Genomic DNA, 15241 nt, shown 5'->3' on the forward strand with positions numbered 1-15241 from the left:
TCTGCAGATCACACCTGGGTGTACTCCCCCAAATCTGCCACTTACTAGCCGTGTAACCTTGGGTCAGTTCCTTATTCTTTGCCAAGTCAAGTGTCCTCATCTGTAAATTGAGGATAATGATGCAACAAGGGCAGTTGTGAGGATTAAGTGAGAGAACATATGGAAGTACCAGGCTTGTGGTACCTAGCAGAAAAGGTGTGTTTCTGTGCTTTCTCCTCTCCCTACCACATTGTATGTGGTTCCACAGCGCTCCCTCCACACCAGTAGTTTTCAAACTTTGTTTAGCAGCAGAACTGTTTTCTGAGATTGAAATCTTCTGTGAAACTTCAGTTCCTAACAAATAAAAGCAAAGCTGTTCTGGCGCAGGGTAGGAGCAAAGCGAAGGGCCTTCCAGTCCTTCGTCCATCCCTGTGGCCTCAGAGCTCTGCCTATGGCCTTGAACTCCATGGCACACAGATGGAAATGCTGCTCCAGACTGAGTTTCTTCATCTGAGCACCACAGGGGGGAGGGACACACACCCTCTCAGATGTCATCATAGCAACCCTGTGAGGTATAGCTAGGTAGTTTTTCTCCCAAATTTACAAATGGTAGTAAGATTCAGAAAAAATAAGTGATTTGTCCAAGGTCCTGCAGTTGTGGAACCAGTGTTCAAAGAAGATGAGAGAATAAATCAATGCATGCCTCCTGGAGCACAGGGTCACCCTCCTTTGGTTGACTCAGAGATAATAGCCCTTTTTTTCCCCTAGTTTCCTTTTCCTGTTTCTCCCCACTATTCCCAGATCAGCTAGACATAGATGAAATAGGCGAAGTCATCCAGCCCCTGGCACACCACCATCGCCACCTTCCATGGGCTTTTGACATGTCTCCTATCTCCCTCTAAAGGCCTTCGTGGCCTGCTAGTGCCTTGAGTTGGGCAGAGGGGTGGGGTGACTCAGAGTCCACAGACTTTGATTTTCACTCTCCGTATCTGGCTCTGTCAGTGCTGATTGGCAAGGTCTGGTCTCCCTGAGCCTCCCAGTCCTCACCTGGGCAAAGGGGCTACTTTTACATCTTGCTGTGGGGACCCTGTGTAGCTGTCCGTTGTATGCCATTGGGCACACTTTAGGTCTGGCCTTGATTACTTGAGGACAACTGAGCAGTGAGTGGCCTTCCTAAGGGAACTTTGCCCTCTTCGGTAATACCCATACCCAGCGTCAGGAGGACACAGGCGTTCCTGGCCACCCAAAGCAGTCTGATCTACTGTGGCAGTCTCACAGCCCCACATCTTCCTTCCTGAAAGATCCGCATAAGGTCACAGCTTTTTTCCCTACCACCTGCAGAATTAGAGAGAAAGCTTCTGTAGCAGCTGTCTTCCTCATATGCATCCCCACTTGGTCTTCACTCCAAAATTATTGTCCCCATTTTGCAGATGAATCCAGTGAGACTCAGTAAGGGAGTGAATTGCTTAAGCCCAGGCCTGGAAGACAAGATCCAAATAGCTATATTCCTACTCCTTTGAGTCCTAGTCTTTTTAGACCTTAGGACTGATACCGGGGCTCTGGATGAACAAGCTGTAAAAACCCTACCCTCTGTGGGTATGACTGCCTCCACCTCCAGGACATATACCTGTCTGATTGCATTTTATCCTCATTCCTACCAGGTGGGCAAGAAGGCCAGGATTGCCAGGCCCTGCCTCTAGGCAGTTAGTGGCAAAGCTGGGCCCCAGGCTGATGTGTTAGGTGTCACATTGTGCCTGGCAGCTGCCAGGCCCCTGTTGAAACTGCCTCTTGTATTGGCAGGAAAAGGAGAAGGCCCAGTTGGCAGCAGAAGCGCTAAAGCAGGTGGATCGTAGTGTTTCTGGAAGCCAGGAGCCAAGGCCTGCCAGGGAGAGGCTCTTGGAGTGGCCTGACCGGGAGCTGGATCGGGTCAACAGCTTCCTGAGCAGCCGTCTGCAGGAGATCAAGAACACTGTCAAAGACTCCATCCGTGCCAGCTTCAGTGTGTGTGAGCTCAGCATGGACAGCAATGGCTTCTCTAAGGAGGGGGCTGCTCAGCCAGAGCCCCCGAATCTACCCTCCTCAAACCTCAATGGCTCCTCAGAGCAACGGCCTGACATCAACCTTGACCTGTCCCCTTTGACTCTGGGCTCCCCTCAGAACCACACGTTACAAGCTCCAGGCGAGCCAGCCCCACCATGGGCAGAAATGAGAGTCCCTCACCCACCATGGACCAAGGTGAGGGGCCCCCCTCCTGGAATCATCCCTGAGAATGGGCTGGTGAGGAGACTCAACACGGTGCCCAACCTGTCCCGAGTGATCTGGGTCAAGACACCCAAGCCAGGCAACCCTAGCTCTGAGGAACCAAGCCCAAAGGAGGTCCCCAGTTTCAAGCAGGAGCTGCCTGAGCCTGTGGCCTCAGGTGGGAAGCCACGGAAGGGCAAGAGACAGGGCAGTCAGGCCAAGAAGAGTGAGGCGAGCCCAGCCCCTCAGTCCCCAGCCAGCCTCGAGGCTCCCAGTGCCAAGGGCCAGACCCCCAGCCCCAAACAGCCAGGCAAGGCCCCAGAGCCTCCCAAAGTGAGCAGCTGTGCTGAGGCTGGAGAGGGGAGCCAGGGGAGCTGGCCAGGCCCAGGTTGGGCTGGCAGCCCCAAAGCTGACAAGGAGAAGGGCAGCTCCTGGCGAAACTGGCCAGGTGAGGCCAAGGCACGGCCTCTGGAGCAGGAGTCTGTGCAGCCCCCAGGCCCAGCAAGGCCACAGAGCTTGCCACAGGGCAAGGGCCGGAGCCGCCGGAGCCGCAACAAGCAAGAGAAGTCGGCCTCCTCCTTGGGTGAGTGCACTAGGAACTGAGTGGCTGACCCCCACCCCAGCCAGGCCATGGGGTGGAGGGCAGTCCTCCTGTGTGGGCAGCGCTGCCCCAAGAGCATGACCTCAGAGGCCTGGCCGTGGGCACTGAGCCCTCCTGGCTGTGTCTTCCTAGACGATGTGTTCCTGCCCAAGGACATGGATGGGGTGGAGATGGATGAGACTGACCGGGAGGTGGAGTACTTCAAGAGGTAGGTGTGGGGCCTCCTGCTCTCTCTCTCACAGCAGACTCCAGGTCCTACCCACACTCAGGCCTCTCAGAAAGGCCTCTCCCTCACCCCTGCACCCTTGGAGGGAGAGCCCCTCCAGGCTCTCCCGCCAGCCTGTCTGCTGGAACCCAAGTAGCTACTTGGCAGGATGGGGCATCTGGGAAGGTGCAAGGGATGGGGAGAGGGAGGCATGTCAGGCCCCAGGAACCAGGGCTTTTTCCAGCTTTATTCACTATGTGTATTCACCTGCGCTTCCTCTGCCCTGCCTGGGCTGAGCTCTGGGGCAGAGGCAAATCAAACATAGTCTAGATAGAGGCGAGCATAAACCTAGAGCCCAGTGATAAATGCTGTTAGGGGAGTAAGGGTGTGGGGCAGTCAGCGGGGTGGCTAGAAGGGTGCAGCCAGGGCAGCCTCCCAGAAGAGGTAGTGACCAAGCTGAAACCTGAGGTGTAAGAACAAGTGGGCGAGGTCAAACAAAAAGATCCTCTGTGACAGCAGGGCCAGCACCTACAAAGGTTCGAGGGTGAAATAAACACATTGTCCTTAGGGGAACAGAAGGCAGCCCCATACAACTAGAGTAAAACATAGGGTGAGGAAGGAGCCTGCATCCCAAGGCTGTGTCAGTCTCCTCATACATACGTTGTCCCCTAACTTTGTGGGTTCTGCATCCAGCCCCAAAGCCAGCACAGCTTCCATACCTGCTAGACCCCAACATCTGGGAGCTGGAGGGGTGGTGCAGAGCTGACGTGGCTTCTTTAGTGACCAGGACACATGGTCTAGACAAAGTCCAGCAGGGAGAGGAGGGCACCTCTGATTGTGCTTCTCCGGTGTCTCCCAAATCTGACAGGTTCTGTTTGGATTCTGCAAAGCAAACTCGTCAGAAAGTTGCTGTAAACTGGACCAACTTCAGCCTCAAGAAAACCACTCCCAGCACAGCTCAGTGAGGTATAGAGACTTGAAGTGTCACGTGTACACACACACCCCCCCCATGCTCTGCCACCTTCTGTGCCCCCGCTGACCATTTCATGCCCTGGGGCACAGGGAGTTGAATTTGGGGCTTGGCAGCCCTGGCCCCTTCACCTCCACAGTGACAGCCCAGGTTGCTGTGCTCTCTGAAGGCGCAGGCCCCATCTCTTCTGTGGCCATTCTTCCCTAGGCCTCTGTCCTTCTATTGCTCCTCCCTGGTCCAGGCCCTCCTGTGAGCCCTCCTACCCATGCTCCTGAAGGGGCCCTTCCTGCACTGCCGTCCCCTGGGGTATGTCTTCCAGGCCTCTACTTCCCGTACCAGCTGCCTCCCAAAGTGCCCAGGCAGCCGTGGGCCCCAGAGGGCTGCCCCTACCCCTGACATCAGACTCAGGGTTGAATCTCGCTTGCCCAGCCTGGCTCCTCTGTGCAGGCTACCAGGCTGCTTCTAGCTGAAGCTGTGCAAGAAGGGACAACCCCAAGGGAGTAGTGAGGACGTGGTTGAGCTAGAGCAAGGCCGTAAAGGTCATGTAGGCATGGAGGGCGTGGTGGGCGCTCTCCCCAAATGTGGCAAGTTCCATGAGGAAATTGATAGCGAAACTGCCTCCTATGAGAAGAGACCTGGCCCCTAGCTGGGCTCTGGCCTCCCCTCCTAGTCTGAAATACTGATGTATGAGATGGTGTTCTGGACTGAGAACAGAAGACTTGAGAAGGGACTGGGCTGAGAACCATAGTACAGAAGACAAGGATGGCTGGCTGGCAGGCCTGGTGCTGGGTTTGGGACCTCATGGCTGTGCAGTGCCACCTCTCAACCCAGAGCTCTGTCCCTGTGGCAGGGCTTGTCTAGCTGGCAACCACACAGCTGCCCCTAAGGCAATAGGAAGCTGGGGCAGGTGGGCTGAGCTCAGTGATGCCCCCCAAGAGGATGTCCTCACCTCTCCTCCTCCTCTGCCTCCTCTTTCCAGTGCCAGGGCAGTTCCTCTTTGGGCCAGGTTAACAGACTTCCTGGACCCTTGACTGAGTCCCCTTGTCCCTATTTCGGTCCAGATCGCCCACCCTTGATGCTGGCCTCAGCTCTTCAGGGGCAGCCCAGAGAGCCTGAAGCCAGGGCAGCCTTTGGGGCTGGGCTCCCTCTGGCCTATTTTCAGACTTGCCTCAGCCCCTCTGCTCTGAGGGCCTGGGCTCCCTGATCCTTTGCCAAACTGAGATGTCCATACCCCCAGGAGCTTCTGCTAGGGAGCCCTCCTGCCTCTGTTCTCCACCTCCACAGGAATCAGGAGTCGCAGGGACCCTAGGCACTTTGATCCGTTGCCCCTCCTGAGAGAAAAAAGAGCGCACCTCCTCCACAGGTCCATGCCCCTGTCATCCAGGAAACCTCATCCACCCATCTTCTCCCACTCTCTCTTTGGCTGATCTCTTTCCCAAGACAGGAGATGCTCCTTCCCCTGCTCTCCTTATGACCTTCTCCACCCTCAGCAGGATTGGGAGCCTCAGGCACAAGTGCATGAGAAAGCAGCCCTGGCACAGACTTGGGACCAGCACTGGCCCTGTGGCAGGAGTCTGAGTGCAGTTGGCCTCTCTGCTGCCTGTCAATGGGAGAGCAAATGCCAGAGTCTGGGCTCTAACTCCACCCTGGCCCGGGAGGATGTGCTGCAGCAGGGGGTCCTGGGCTCCTCAAGGATTGTCCCACATTCCTTGAGATCTATGATGATGTTCAACATGTTGACAGAACCCCAGGACTGGGGCTCTGCCCCGGACAGGGTCTTAACCTTCATCCTGTGCTGGAGGTGATCACTGAAGTCTGTTCAATGTTTTCAGCCCAGGGAGCAAAAATAGGAGGCAGCTGTTCCTGCTTCCCCAGGAACCCGTGGAGACTGAGAGCCAGCATGAGGAGGCTGGGGTGTGGGCCCACTGCTCACCACGTGGCTGTGCTCTTCTGTTTCCTCAGCCCCTGCTGCGTCGAGCATCTTGAGGGTGTCCTGCGGTCCCGACTGCCAGCTGAAGGTCTGCAGTTTCTTCCTCCACATCCCCACCCACCTGCCCAAGATCCTCCCTGCTCCCCACCATCCTGGACCAACCAAAAGCTGAATGGATGCCGTGCCATGCTGGGGCCCCTCAGGACCCTGTGCAGAGCCGCCTCCTGGTGCTACGCAGCCTCCACACTCAGAGCCTGGGGGCTGGGCTGGCCTGTGGGCCGGGGGCTGTTGGTACTGCTGGCCCAACACTGCTCTCTTTGTGTTTGGTTTTTTGTTTTTGTTTTTCAATTCTTTACTTTTGATACTGTGAAGATCTTTCATGCCGAAAGATAAAGCGACTTTTGGACACAGAGTTGGTGTGTTGGTGGTTTGCTGGTATGAGTTGGGGGTGAGGTGAGGGATGAACTCAGAGGCAGAGGCTCTGCCTTAGTCGGTAACCTTATTGAGCACATACTATGTGTCAACAGTTTGGCATAGTTTCCACTTAATTCTCAGAGCAGTCCATTTTACAGATGAGAAAACTAAAGCTAAAACAGGAAGGTCACTCGACTGAGCTTAGCCTGGCCGACTAGAGTTAGAGCACAGGGCTGTATGACAGCAACGTCTGTGCCCTTTCCTCCTGTTGGGAGGCTCTAGGATGGGAACCCGGAGCAGCTGCTTCCCCATGCTGTGTCTCAGTTTCCCCTTCTGCAAGATGGGTGAGTTGGAGGGGTGGGACTTGGTCTCTGTGCAGCTGATGTGAGAATGGGTCTGGGGAGGGCTTGAGGCCTTGATGAACTGTGCATTTGTAGCCTGGAAAATTGAGGTGGTTAGGGAAACCTGGGGGTAAATGGAGTTTTTATAAACTGGAGCTGACTTTCCAGTGGGGATGGGACATGTAGCCTCAGTACTTGAGAGTTAAGAGGATAATGGACCCTTCTGTAAAGTAAAGCTAACTACCTCATCCCTCAATGGGTCTGGCCTGTAAATCCAGATTTTAATATAATAGGTTTGCTAGAAATGCCTCATACACACTTGTGTCCCAACTTCCTGCCCCCAGTGTAGTTTTCTCTACTAAAACCAATTCTTAACTGGATCTCATGGGGAGCAATGGAGGCAGTGGCCACACAAAGACCCCTTTATGGGGTGTTGGGAGCAGGATCAGAAACCACTCCCTCCCCACTTTCTTCCCCCAGATTGAGCCCACCATGGGCTGGCAGTCAGCACCAGCTTCCTCTTCTAAGGAAGTGAAACAGCTTTACCCACAGGCTCACAATTCCTGGTCCCTGGCCTTTGCTAATCCCCAAGGAAGTGTGGGCTCTCCTATGAAACCTCTCAGTATATTTATTCTCTGTGTGCCTCTCTCCCTTCAACTCTTGAACCAGGCTCCTGCCCTGCAGTTGAACTGGCACAGCTATCTAAAATTTTGCTGCATCACTGGAAAATTGCAGGTTAATCAAGCAGCCACTTTACTTACAGAGGACTTGTGTGAGAGGCATTCAGGGCCCTCCGTGCCTGGGCCTCTGCCTCCTGCGCTCACTCCAGCTGCATGGGACAACTTCAGTCTCCAGCTAGGCCTGGCACCCTCGGCCTCCTAACTTTTGCTCACGTCTTTCCCTCTTCCCAGATTACTTCCTTCATGCATTGCTGCTTATGCTTCACAGCCCAACCAAGAGGCCACTTTCACTATTGAAACTGAGAAGCAGTTTGCCCTGCTTTTGTGATACTTCTAAAAGTGGTACCTTGTCTGTCTTAGGAGATTTCTCCTTAACCTTAAGACCCATTATCTATATTTCTGTCTCAACTAATCTGTAACCTCCTCACAGGCTAGGTGTGTGTCTTGCTCATCTTTTTCTGCTGGGTGCTGGGCTCTGTGCACAGTGCCCAGCACATGCTTCTGTCAAAGACGTGAATGGAGGAAAGAAATGCACTGACCCATCACTCCTATTTCAAAGTCCCTATTGACGTTGAAATTACTTACTCTGAGAGTCACTGCCCTGCATGCTCTCGGCCAGTCTGCCTTTCCAGCCTTATCTCTGGCTACCCCCACCCCAAGCCACTGCGTGATCTCTTAGTTCCCTGAGGAATCTGCACTTGCACATGGCCAAACCTTTACTGCTGCTGTACCCTCCAATCAGGAAGCCTCTCTCTTCCTCTCCACTCCCTGCTCTGAGATTCCACGCTACCATGGAAGCTCAGATCCCGTGTCTCCATGAAGCCCCTGGTTCCCCAAGCATTCACTCTGAGCTCCACCGGGGTATCTACAGTAATGTTTACCTACATCTGTACAGCCGCTCGGTTAAAAAACACCGTCATCAGTATTTTACTTATCCCTCACCGCTGTGGACATGGGTGTTCTCACACAGATGAGGACGCCAGGCAGAGCGGCAGCGCATGTTGAGTCATTGATTCCGCATCTGCACCCTGCCCCGCGGCCCATGCGGAGGCTGGCGTCCCCGGCGGGGGCCCAGGTAGCCCCGTCCCGGCTCGCCGGCCGCGAGAGGGCGCAGTGTGTGCGGCGGGGCGGCCGGGTGACGTCACGCTCTAACAGGATCAGCGACCTCTCCTCCGGGGCCTTCCCGTCCCTCCCGGCTCGAGTTGAGCTTTTAGCGCGGACTCCAACTCCTCCAGCATCCCACAATGCGTCGCACGACGCTTTCGCCCTCAGCTCTGGCAACAGCTGCGTTGCCGCCCAGATGGGGCGTTGATGCCGCGTCTCAGGGCAGGGCTCAGGAAAAAATTTGTCCCTTTGCGCGATCCGGCACTCAGAGGCCGTTGCTAGGCGCCGACGTCCGCCTCTTCACCTCTGATTGGATCTCACTCAGGTAAGGCGGGGTTTTGCCGCGGCGCGCATGCGTGCAGCCAAGATGGAGGAGTCGGAACCCGAGCGGAAGGTGGGAGCGAGGCTGGGGTCCGCGCGGGGAGCGAGCAGCAGTGAGTCAAGGGATCCGGGCCTGACTCGTGTGTCTCTGCAGCGAGTTCGCACCGATGAGGCGGGGGCCGCAGGAAGCCGCTCCGAGGCGGAGGATGAGGACGATGAGGATTACGTCCCCTACGTGCCGTTGCGTCAGCGCCGGCAACTGCTGGTGAGGGTCCCGGGGCGGAGGGGGAACGCGGACGCGCGCGGGGGCGGGGTTCGCAGTGAGGGGGGCGGCCCGGGTCTGCGCGGGGAGGTGTCCGTGCGCGGGAGCGTGGCCCCGGGCAGACGAGGGCCTGGCGGCCTGATCTGAGGGGTAGGGCAGCTCTGCGCCTCGGGCACAGGACGCTCCCGAAAGCCAGAGTCCTGAGGCAGGCCCCGCTCCGTGTTGGGCTCGGCTCTGAGGGGCGCTGCTGGCACCTCAGCTCCAGAAGCTGCTGCAGCGAAGGCGCAAGGGGGCTGCGGAGGAAGAGCAGCAGGACAGCGGCAGCGAGCCCCGGGGAGATGAGGACGACATCCCGCTGGGCCCTCAGTCCAACGTCAGCCTCCTGGATCAGCACCAGCACCTCAAAGAGAAGGCCGAAGGTGGGCTGGACAGTAGTGAAGGGCTCTGCTTGGTGCACTGTTTTGGTGTCTCTCTGACGTCTGCTTCTTGTCTCAGCTCGCAAGGAGTCTGCCAAAGAGAAGCAGCTGAAGGAAGAGGAGAAGATCCTGGAGAGCGTGGCTGAGGGCCGAGGTATGGTTGGAGCCCGGGCGGGGAGGAGGTGGACTGTTTCCTTCTCCAACCCCAGGCGTGTTATGTCTCGTGGAGCCTGGCCTCTGGAAAGCGGGAGCCAGCCCTGAGCCGCTTCTGTCTCCTCAGCCTTGATGTCAGTGAAGGAGATGGCTAAGGGAATCACATACGATGATCCGATCAAAACCAGGTACATCTTTCCAGTCTGTGGAAAGGCAGTCACCATTACTTGGGAGGATGTGTGGCTGAGACTGGCAGGAACACCCCAAAGCCACTTGTGCCTAGGGCCTCTCCTGACCGCTACCACCTGTCCACAGTTGGACACCTCCCCGATATGTCCTGAGCATGTCTGAAGAGCGGCATGAGCGTGTCCGGAAGAAGTACCACATCCTGGTCGAAGGAGATGGCATCCCACCACCCATCAAGAGCTTCAAGGAAATGAAGTTTCCTGCAGGTACCTGGGCCCTGGGAGAGGCAGCATGCTTTGCTAGTCAGACACGTGTGAGGTTGTATCCTGGCCTCCGCTCAGCTCAGCAGCTGGAGGGTAGCCAGCGGGGATGGAGGGATTTGAGGAGTTTCTTTGGGCTTCTTTTCAGTTGCCCTAGCTGAACGTAGTCACTATTCTCTGCTATTAGACAGCTTCAGTGGGCGAGTGATGGTTGCCTTCAGACAGACCTGCGTGTGAGTCTTGTCTCTACTTAGCCTAGGGACCTTGAATAAGTCTGTCTTTCTCTTTCTCTTGGTCTGAGCCTCAGTTTCATCAGTTGTAACTTGAGGCGGATAGTGCCACTTTTACAGGCTTTAGGGCCCTGATAAAGTACCTGTGAGCCGCAAGGATGATGCTGGGGTTGTTTTCCGTAGCCATCCTGAGAGGCCTGAAGAAGAAGGGCATCCACCACCCAACACCCATTCAGATTCAGGGCATTCCCACCATGTGAGTGTGGACCTGGGGGCCCTGAGGAGGGTGGTGTCGGGGAGGAGCAGTCACTAGATCCATCTGGAGAAGCAGTCCTCGTATTCTGCTGAACCTGACCTCGGGCCTGTCCTCTCCCAATAGTCTATCGGGCCGTGACATGATAGGCATTGCCTTCACGGGTTCAGGCAAGACGCTAGTGTTCACTCTGCCTGTCATCATGTTCTGCTTGGAACAAGAGAAGAGATTACCTTTCTCCAAGCGTGAAGGGCCTTATGGACTCATCATCTGCCCCTCGGTAAGATAGGCTGACCTGGAGGGCAGGACCCAGGTGGGACTGCGTTCTGGTGCCAGCCTCTGCCCCTGTACCTGCAGAGGGAGCTGGCCCGGCAGACCCATGGCATCCTAGAGTATTACTGCCGCCTGCTACAGGAGGACAGCTCGCCACTTCTGCGCTGTGCTCTTTGCATCGGGGGCATGTCTGTCAAAGAGCAGATGGAAACCATCCGACAGTGAGCACAAGCACCTCCACCCCATGGACCTCCCCAAAGCCCCCAGACAAGTTAAAGGGCCCTTTGCTTTAGCTTCTCCACAGACCCTCTTAGAGACCTTCTGTGGGCAGAGCCCCCAGCCTGATGGGGAGGTCAGTTGGGGTGGGACAGAGGGTTGTGGTAAGGTACCGTCCGTGCACAGCAGATGGAACAGGGGCATCTGGGAGGTTGGGGTGTCAGGGAACTCTGGGCAGAAAGCACAGAGGTTGAAGGTCCAGGGTGTCCAGGAAGGCCAGAGTGGTTCAGTGTAGTCCATCAAGGAGACTGAGGCACTAGGGCAGGACTGGACCTGTGCCTCTTCCACCCTGTGCAGTCCCTAGCAGACATTGCCAGATGTCTGGGGTCGCAGACAGGCCAGACACAGTCCCTGTTTCCTAGGCACAGACTTCACAGTCTTAGGGAAGGCTCAGGCACAGAAAAGATGAATTCAGTGTACCAGTGAGCCCACTGAGGCCTACAAAGGGAGCTGCAGGAGTGCAAACAAGCTTATCTGGAGATTCAGGACAGCCCGCCCAGGGTCGAGAGAAGTGACCCAGGAGAAAGGGGAAGGGTGTGCCAGGCAGAGGTGACCCCATTGCTGGAAAGGAACTCCAGAACAGAGTGGTGGTTAAGGAGGCTGCACCACTCCTAGGAGAGGCATATTCTGTATATAAGGCAAGGTGGTGGGAGTAATCAGGAGGAAACAGGAAGGACGCCAGAGAGCTGAGCAGGTGGCCCTGACCTCACGGTCTCTCCTTGGTCCCCAGTGGTGTGCACATGATGGTGGCCACCCCTGGACGCCTCATGGATCTGCTGCAGAAGAAAATGGTCAGCCTAGACATCTGTCGTTACCTGGCGCTGGACGAGGCTGACCGCATGATTGACATGGGTTTTGAGGGCGACATTCGCACCATCTTCTCCTACTTCAAGGTGCCTGTCCGTGCCTAGCCAGGGCACTCCTGCCACTCTCCCCCTGCATACCACATTTAACTGTGGAGGGCCCTGAGGTCCTGTGCTGCCCACCCACTGTCCCAGCTACTCAGCCACCCCAGCTCCCATGTGCCCTCAGCCCCAGTCCTACCCTTCCTCAGGGCCAGCGGCAGACCCTACTCTTCAGCGCCACCATGCCTAAGAAGATTCAGAATTTTGCCAAGAGCGCCCTGGTAAAGCCTGTCACCATCAACGTGGGGCGTGCCGGGGCCGCCAGCCTGGATGTTATCCAGGTGGGCAAGCACTCCTGATGGGCAGAGTCTCCTGTGAGGGCTGGATCTGGTGAGCCTCTCTGGATGCTGATTGGAGCAGCTTCAGGGGGCCACCTTATGGACATTGGGGGTTTCATTCAAAGCCCTGGCCTTTAGCAGAAAACATTCTTAGAGTACCGAGCCCTTGGTGGTGGGAGGTTTCTGGTCACCTCCCGGCTGAGATTAAGGGCCCAACTTCCGTGGCAGAGCCAGGGCTGGTGAACCTGTCCTCAGGTCCACCTGACCTGGCCCATGTGGTGGCAGGAGGTGGAATATGTGAAGGAGGAGGCCAAGATGGTATACCTGCTCGAGTGTCTCCAGAAGACACCCCCACCTGTGAGTATAACCAGCCAGACTGGCCCAGGACTCCAGGGACGAGGTGGAAAGGGTGGTAGGGTGGCCTGCTGGGCAAGGTTGGGGATGCCCCGGCAGAGTCAGCCCCTGGGGACTGGAGTTGGTTTTCTTGGACAGGTGCTCATTTTTGCGGAGAAGAAGGCAGATGTGGATGCCATCCATGAGTACCTGCTGCTCAAGGGGGTCGAGGCTGTGGCCATCCATGGGGGCAAAGGTCAGGGTAGTGCACGCGTTGGCATGGACCCTGCTGCCATTAGCCCCTCACCTAATCCCTTCCCCTGCCTGGCTGGCCTGCCACTACTCCCCAGCCTCCTGCTGTTGCTCTAACAGCTCCTGCCTGACCCTCCCCAGACCAGGAGGAACGGACCAAGGCCATTGAAGCATTCCGGGAGGGCAAGAAGGATGTTCTAGTGGCTACGGACGTAGCCTCCAAGGGCCTGGACTTCCCTGCCATCCAGCACGTCATCAATTACGATATGCCTGAGGAGATCGAGAACTATGGTGGGGAGCTTGGGGAGCCAGGGGTGTGGGCTAGGCCCTAGCCCCTGGGCAGTGGGCCAAAGGCTCTGTTCCCTCTCTGCAGTGCACCGTATCGGCCGCACTGGGCGCTCAGGAAACACAGGCATCGCCACCACCTTCATCAACAAGGCTTGTGGTGAGTGTCACCAGGGCTACCTCAACTGTCTTCCAGGTCCTCCACCTGTGGCCACCTAGGTCCTGGCTACAGGGCCCAGAGTTGGGCCTGATGTTTCTCCACTATCCCCACAGATGAATCGGTGCTAATGGACCTCAAAGCTCTGCTGCTGGAGGCCAAGCAGAAGGTGCCACCCGTGCTGCAAGTGCTGCACTGCGGGGACGAGTCCATGCTGGATATTGGAGGTGACTGCAGAGCAGCAGACACTAGTCCACTTGGGGTCGGGGGGACGTAACGGGAACACCACGAAATGAGTCCGTGCTGCATATCAGTGGACTGGGGTGTCTGATGCAGGGGTCCGAGGTCTGGGGCTCGGGCCTGGCCCTGTGACCATGCTGACCTCCCTTCCCCCCATAACCCCAGGAGAGCGTGGCTGTGCCTTCTGCGGAGGCCTGGGCCATCGGATCACCGACTGCCCCAAACTCGAGGCTATGCAGACGAAGCAGGTCAGCAACATAGGCCGCAAGGACTACCTGGCCCACAGCTCCATGGACTTCTGAGCCGTCTGTCGTCCCTCCTCTCCAAGAGTCCCTGGGGCTCCAGCCACCTCTCACACACACCAGCCCCCCTGGACAAAAAGCCAGCATCCTCAGCCCAGCTGGCCTGGGCTGGGCCAGGCTGGGCCTGGCTGCCTGTTCTCTGCCCCCAAGAATTATTATTTCTGCTCCCCTTAAACCCCGGGTGCCATTAAAGCACAAACTGAGCCCTGTCTCTGTGTTTTGCCTCATCTGCCCCCTGCTTCCTGCACAGGCCTCACCCTGTGATTTCCAGAGCCCCCTGAGGCACAGGCTTGGCATCTCCCACCACTGCTGCCAGCACCCAGCCTGCTGGTTCTTGGTTGTGGAAGGAGCTGCCCAGGTAGGGCGCCCTCTGGGTGCTCAGGGTATGTCCTCTGGGCTGGCTGGATTTATGACTCGGGGAGGGACCACATCAGCGGGCGGAGGGGAAATGGGTGGTTGGATTTTCTGGTCTTTGGTTGGCTCTCGTAACCTCCAGCCCTTCCTCAGCTTCCCTCTTCTTGTCAGTTGTGTGCAGCTCCTGGGGCTTCTCCTGGGGCCCCTTGGGAGGCAGCTTCCTGTGTTAGGCCCCCTGCCCACCGGTCTGTCTGTACAGGCTCCCAGTAGGGAACCCTCCACTCCTGTCACTGACGGGGCAGCAAATGCCAAGGACTGGCACTTAGGCCACAAGCACCCACTGATCCTGCTCTGTAGCCAGCTGTCTGCTGGGCTTGAGACCTAGACAAGTCAGGTAGCCGCCTGCCGGGAAGCTCACAGGTGAGTGGGAGAGAAGATGAGAATTGAGTAAACGTGGCGGCAGTCACAAGACTGCTGGCAAACGGGCCAGGAGTTCAGCACCTAGCAAGGAGTAGGCAGAGGAAGGGCACTGGCGGCGGCTCCTCTGTGCCAGACACTGCATGTGTAGAGCCAGTACTTATCCCGGCAGGACGGCAATTGCTCAAGTCATGTTCGTCACTTGGCGTGTGGCCTTTGCAAGTTACTTAATATTTGTGAGCCTCAATTTCCTCATCGTTGAAATGGCAATGAGAATGCAAAGGATGTGGTGTGAGGCTGCTGGAGCTTGGGGCTGCCCAGGCCACAGTGGGCACAAAGCTGGGTACAGGAGGCCCTTGGAAAAGATTTCCTGCCTGCAGCCCGTAGGTGACTCCCAAATGATATTCCTCAGCCTGGTTACACATTCCTTCCCAGAAGTGGCATTGAATGAATGACATGAGACTATCCCCAGAATTCAGATCTACACACAGAGCTCCAATACTGGCTTCCAGCAAGTCCAGGCAAAAAAACAGCCCCTCGGCAAGAAGCAAAGCTTGAAAAGAGTATGTGAGCTCTCCAGGGGCCCACTGGGGGCGTGCCTCCCACACTCACGTGGCTGGGCT

General features: G+C 56.7%; 2 protein-coding genes across 15 annotated transcripts in view; both read left to right on the forward strand.

Annotated features, from left to right (window-relative positions):
* FAM193B (family with sequence similarity 193 member B) overlaps positions 1-6338 on the forward strand; it is a 31106-nt gene extending 24768 nt beyond the window's left edge. For 11 of the 14 annotated variants that reach the window (XM_046666497.1, XM_046666498.1, XM_046666500.1 and 8 more), the window contains 3 exons: positions 1780-2803; positions 2954-3029; positions 5959-6338. In XM_046666497.1, the coding sequence (XP_046522453.1) occupies positions 1780-2803; positions 2954-3029; positions 5959-6319 (1461 nt within the window). In that variant the 3' untranslated portion in view covers positions 6320-6338. Of the gene's footprint in view, positions 1-1779; positions 2804-2953; positions 3030-3894; positions 3993-5958 lie in introns of all 14 variants that reach the window. The other 3 variants (XM_046666499.1, XM_046666512.1, XM_046666511.1) reach the window with 2 other exon arrangements.
* Positions 6339-8812: 2474 nt separating this feature from the next.
* Positions 8813-14056, forward strand: DDX41 (DEAD-box helicase 41). Its single transcript, XM_046668568.1, has 17 exons — positions 8813-8859; positions 8941-9051; positions 9308-9467; positions 9544-9618; positions 9745-9805; positions 9933-10069; positions 10477-10549; positions 10673-10826; positions 10904-11040; positions 11826-11988; positions 12150-12281; positions 12564-12635; positions 12771-12867; positions 13005-13154; positions 13237-13308; positions 13422-13532; positions 13711-14056. Exons 1-17 carry the CDS (start codon positions 8818-8820, stop codon positions 13845-13847), a joined length of 1884 nt encoding a protein of 627 aa, XP_046524524.1. The 5' UTR covers positions 8813-8817; the 3' UTR covers positions 13848-14056.
* The last annotated feature ends 1185 nt before the right edge of the window (positions 14057-15241 follow it).

Source organism: Equus quagga, chromosome 7, assembly GCF_021613505.1.
Source record: "Equus quagga isolate Etosha38 chromosome 7, UCLA_HA_Equagga_1.0, whole genome shotgun sequence".
NCBI lineage: Eukaryota > Metazoa > Chordata > Mammalia > Perissodactyla > Equidae > Equus > Equus quagga.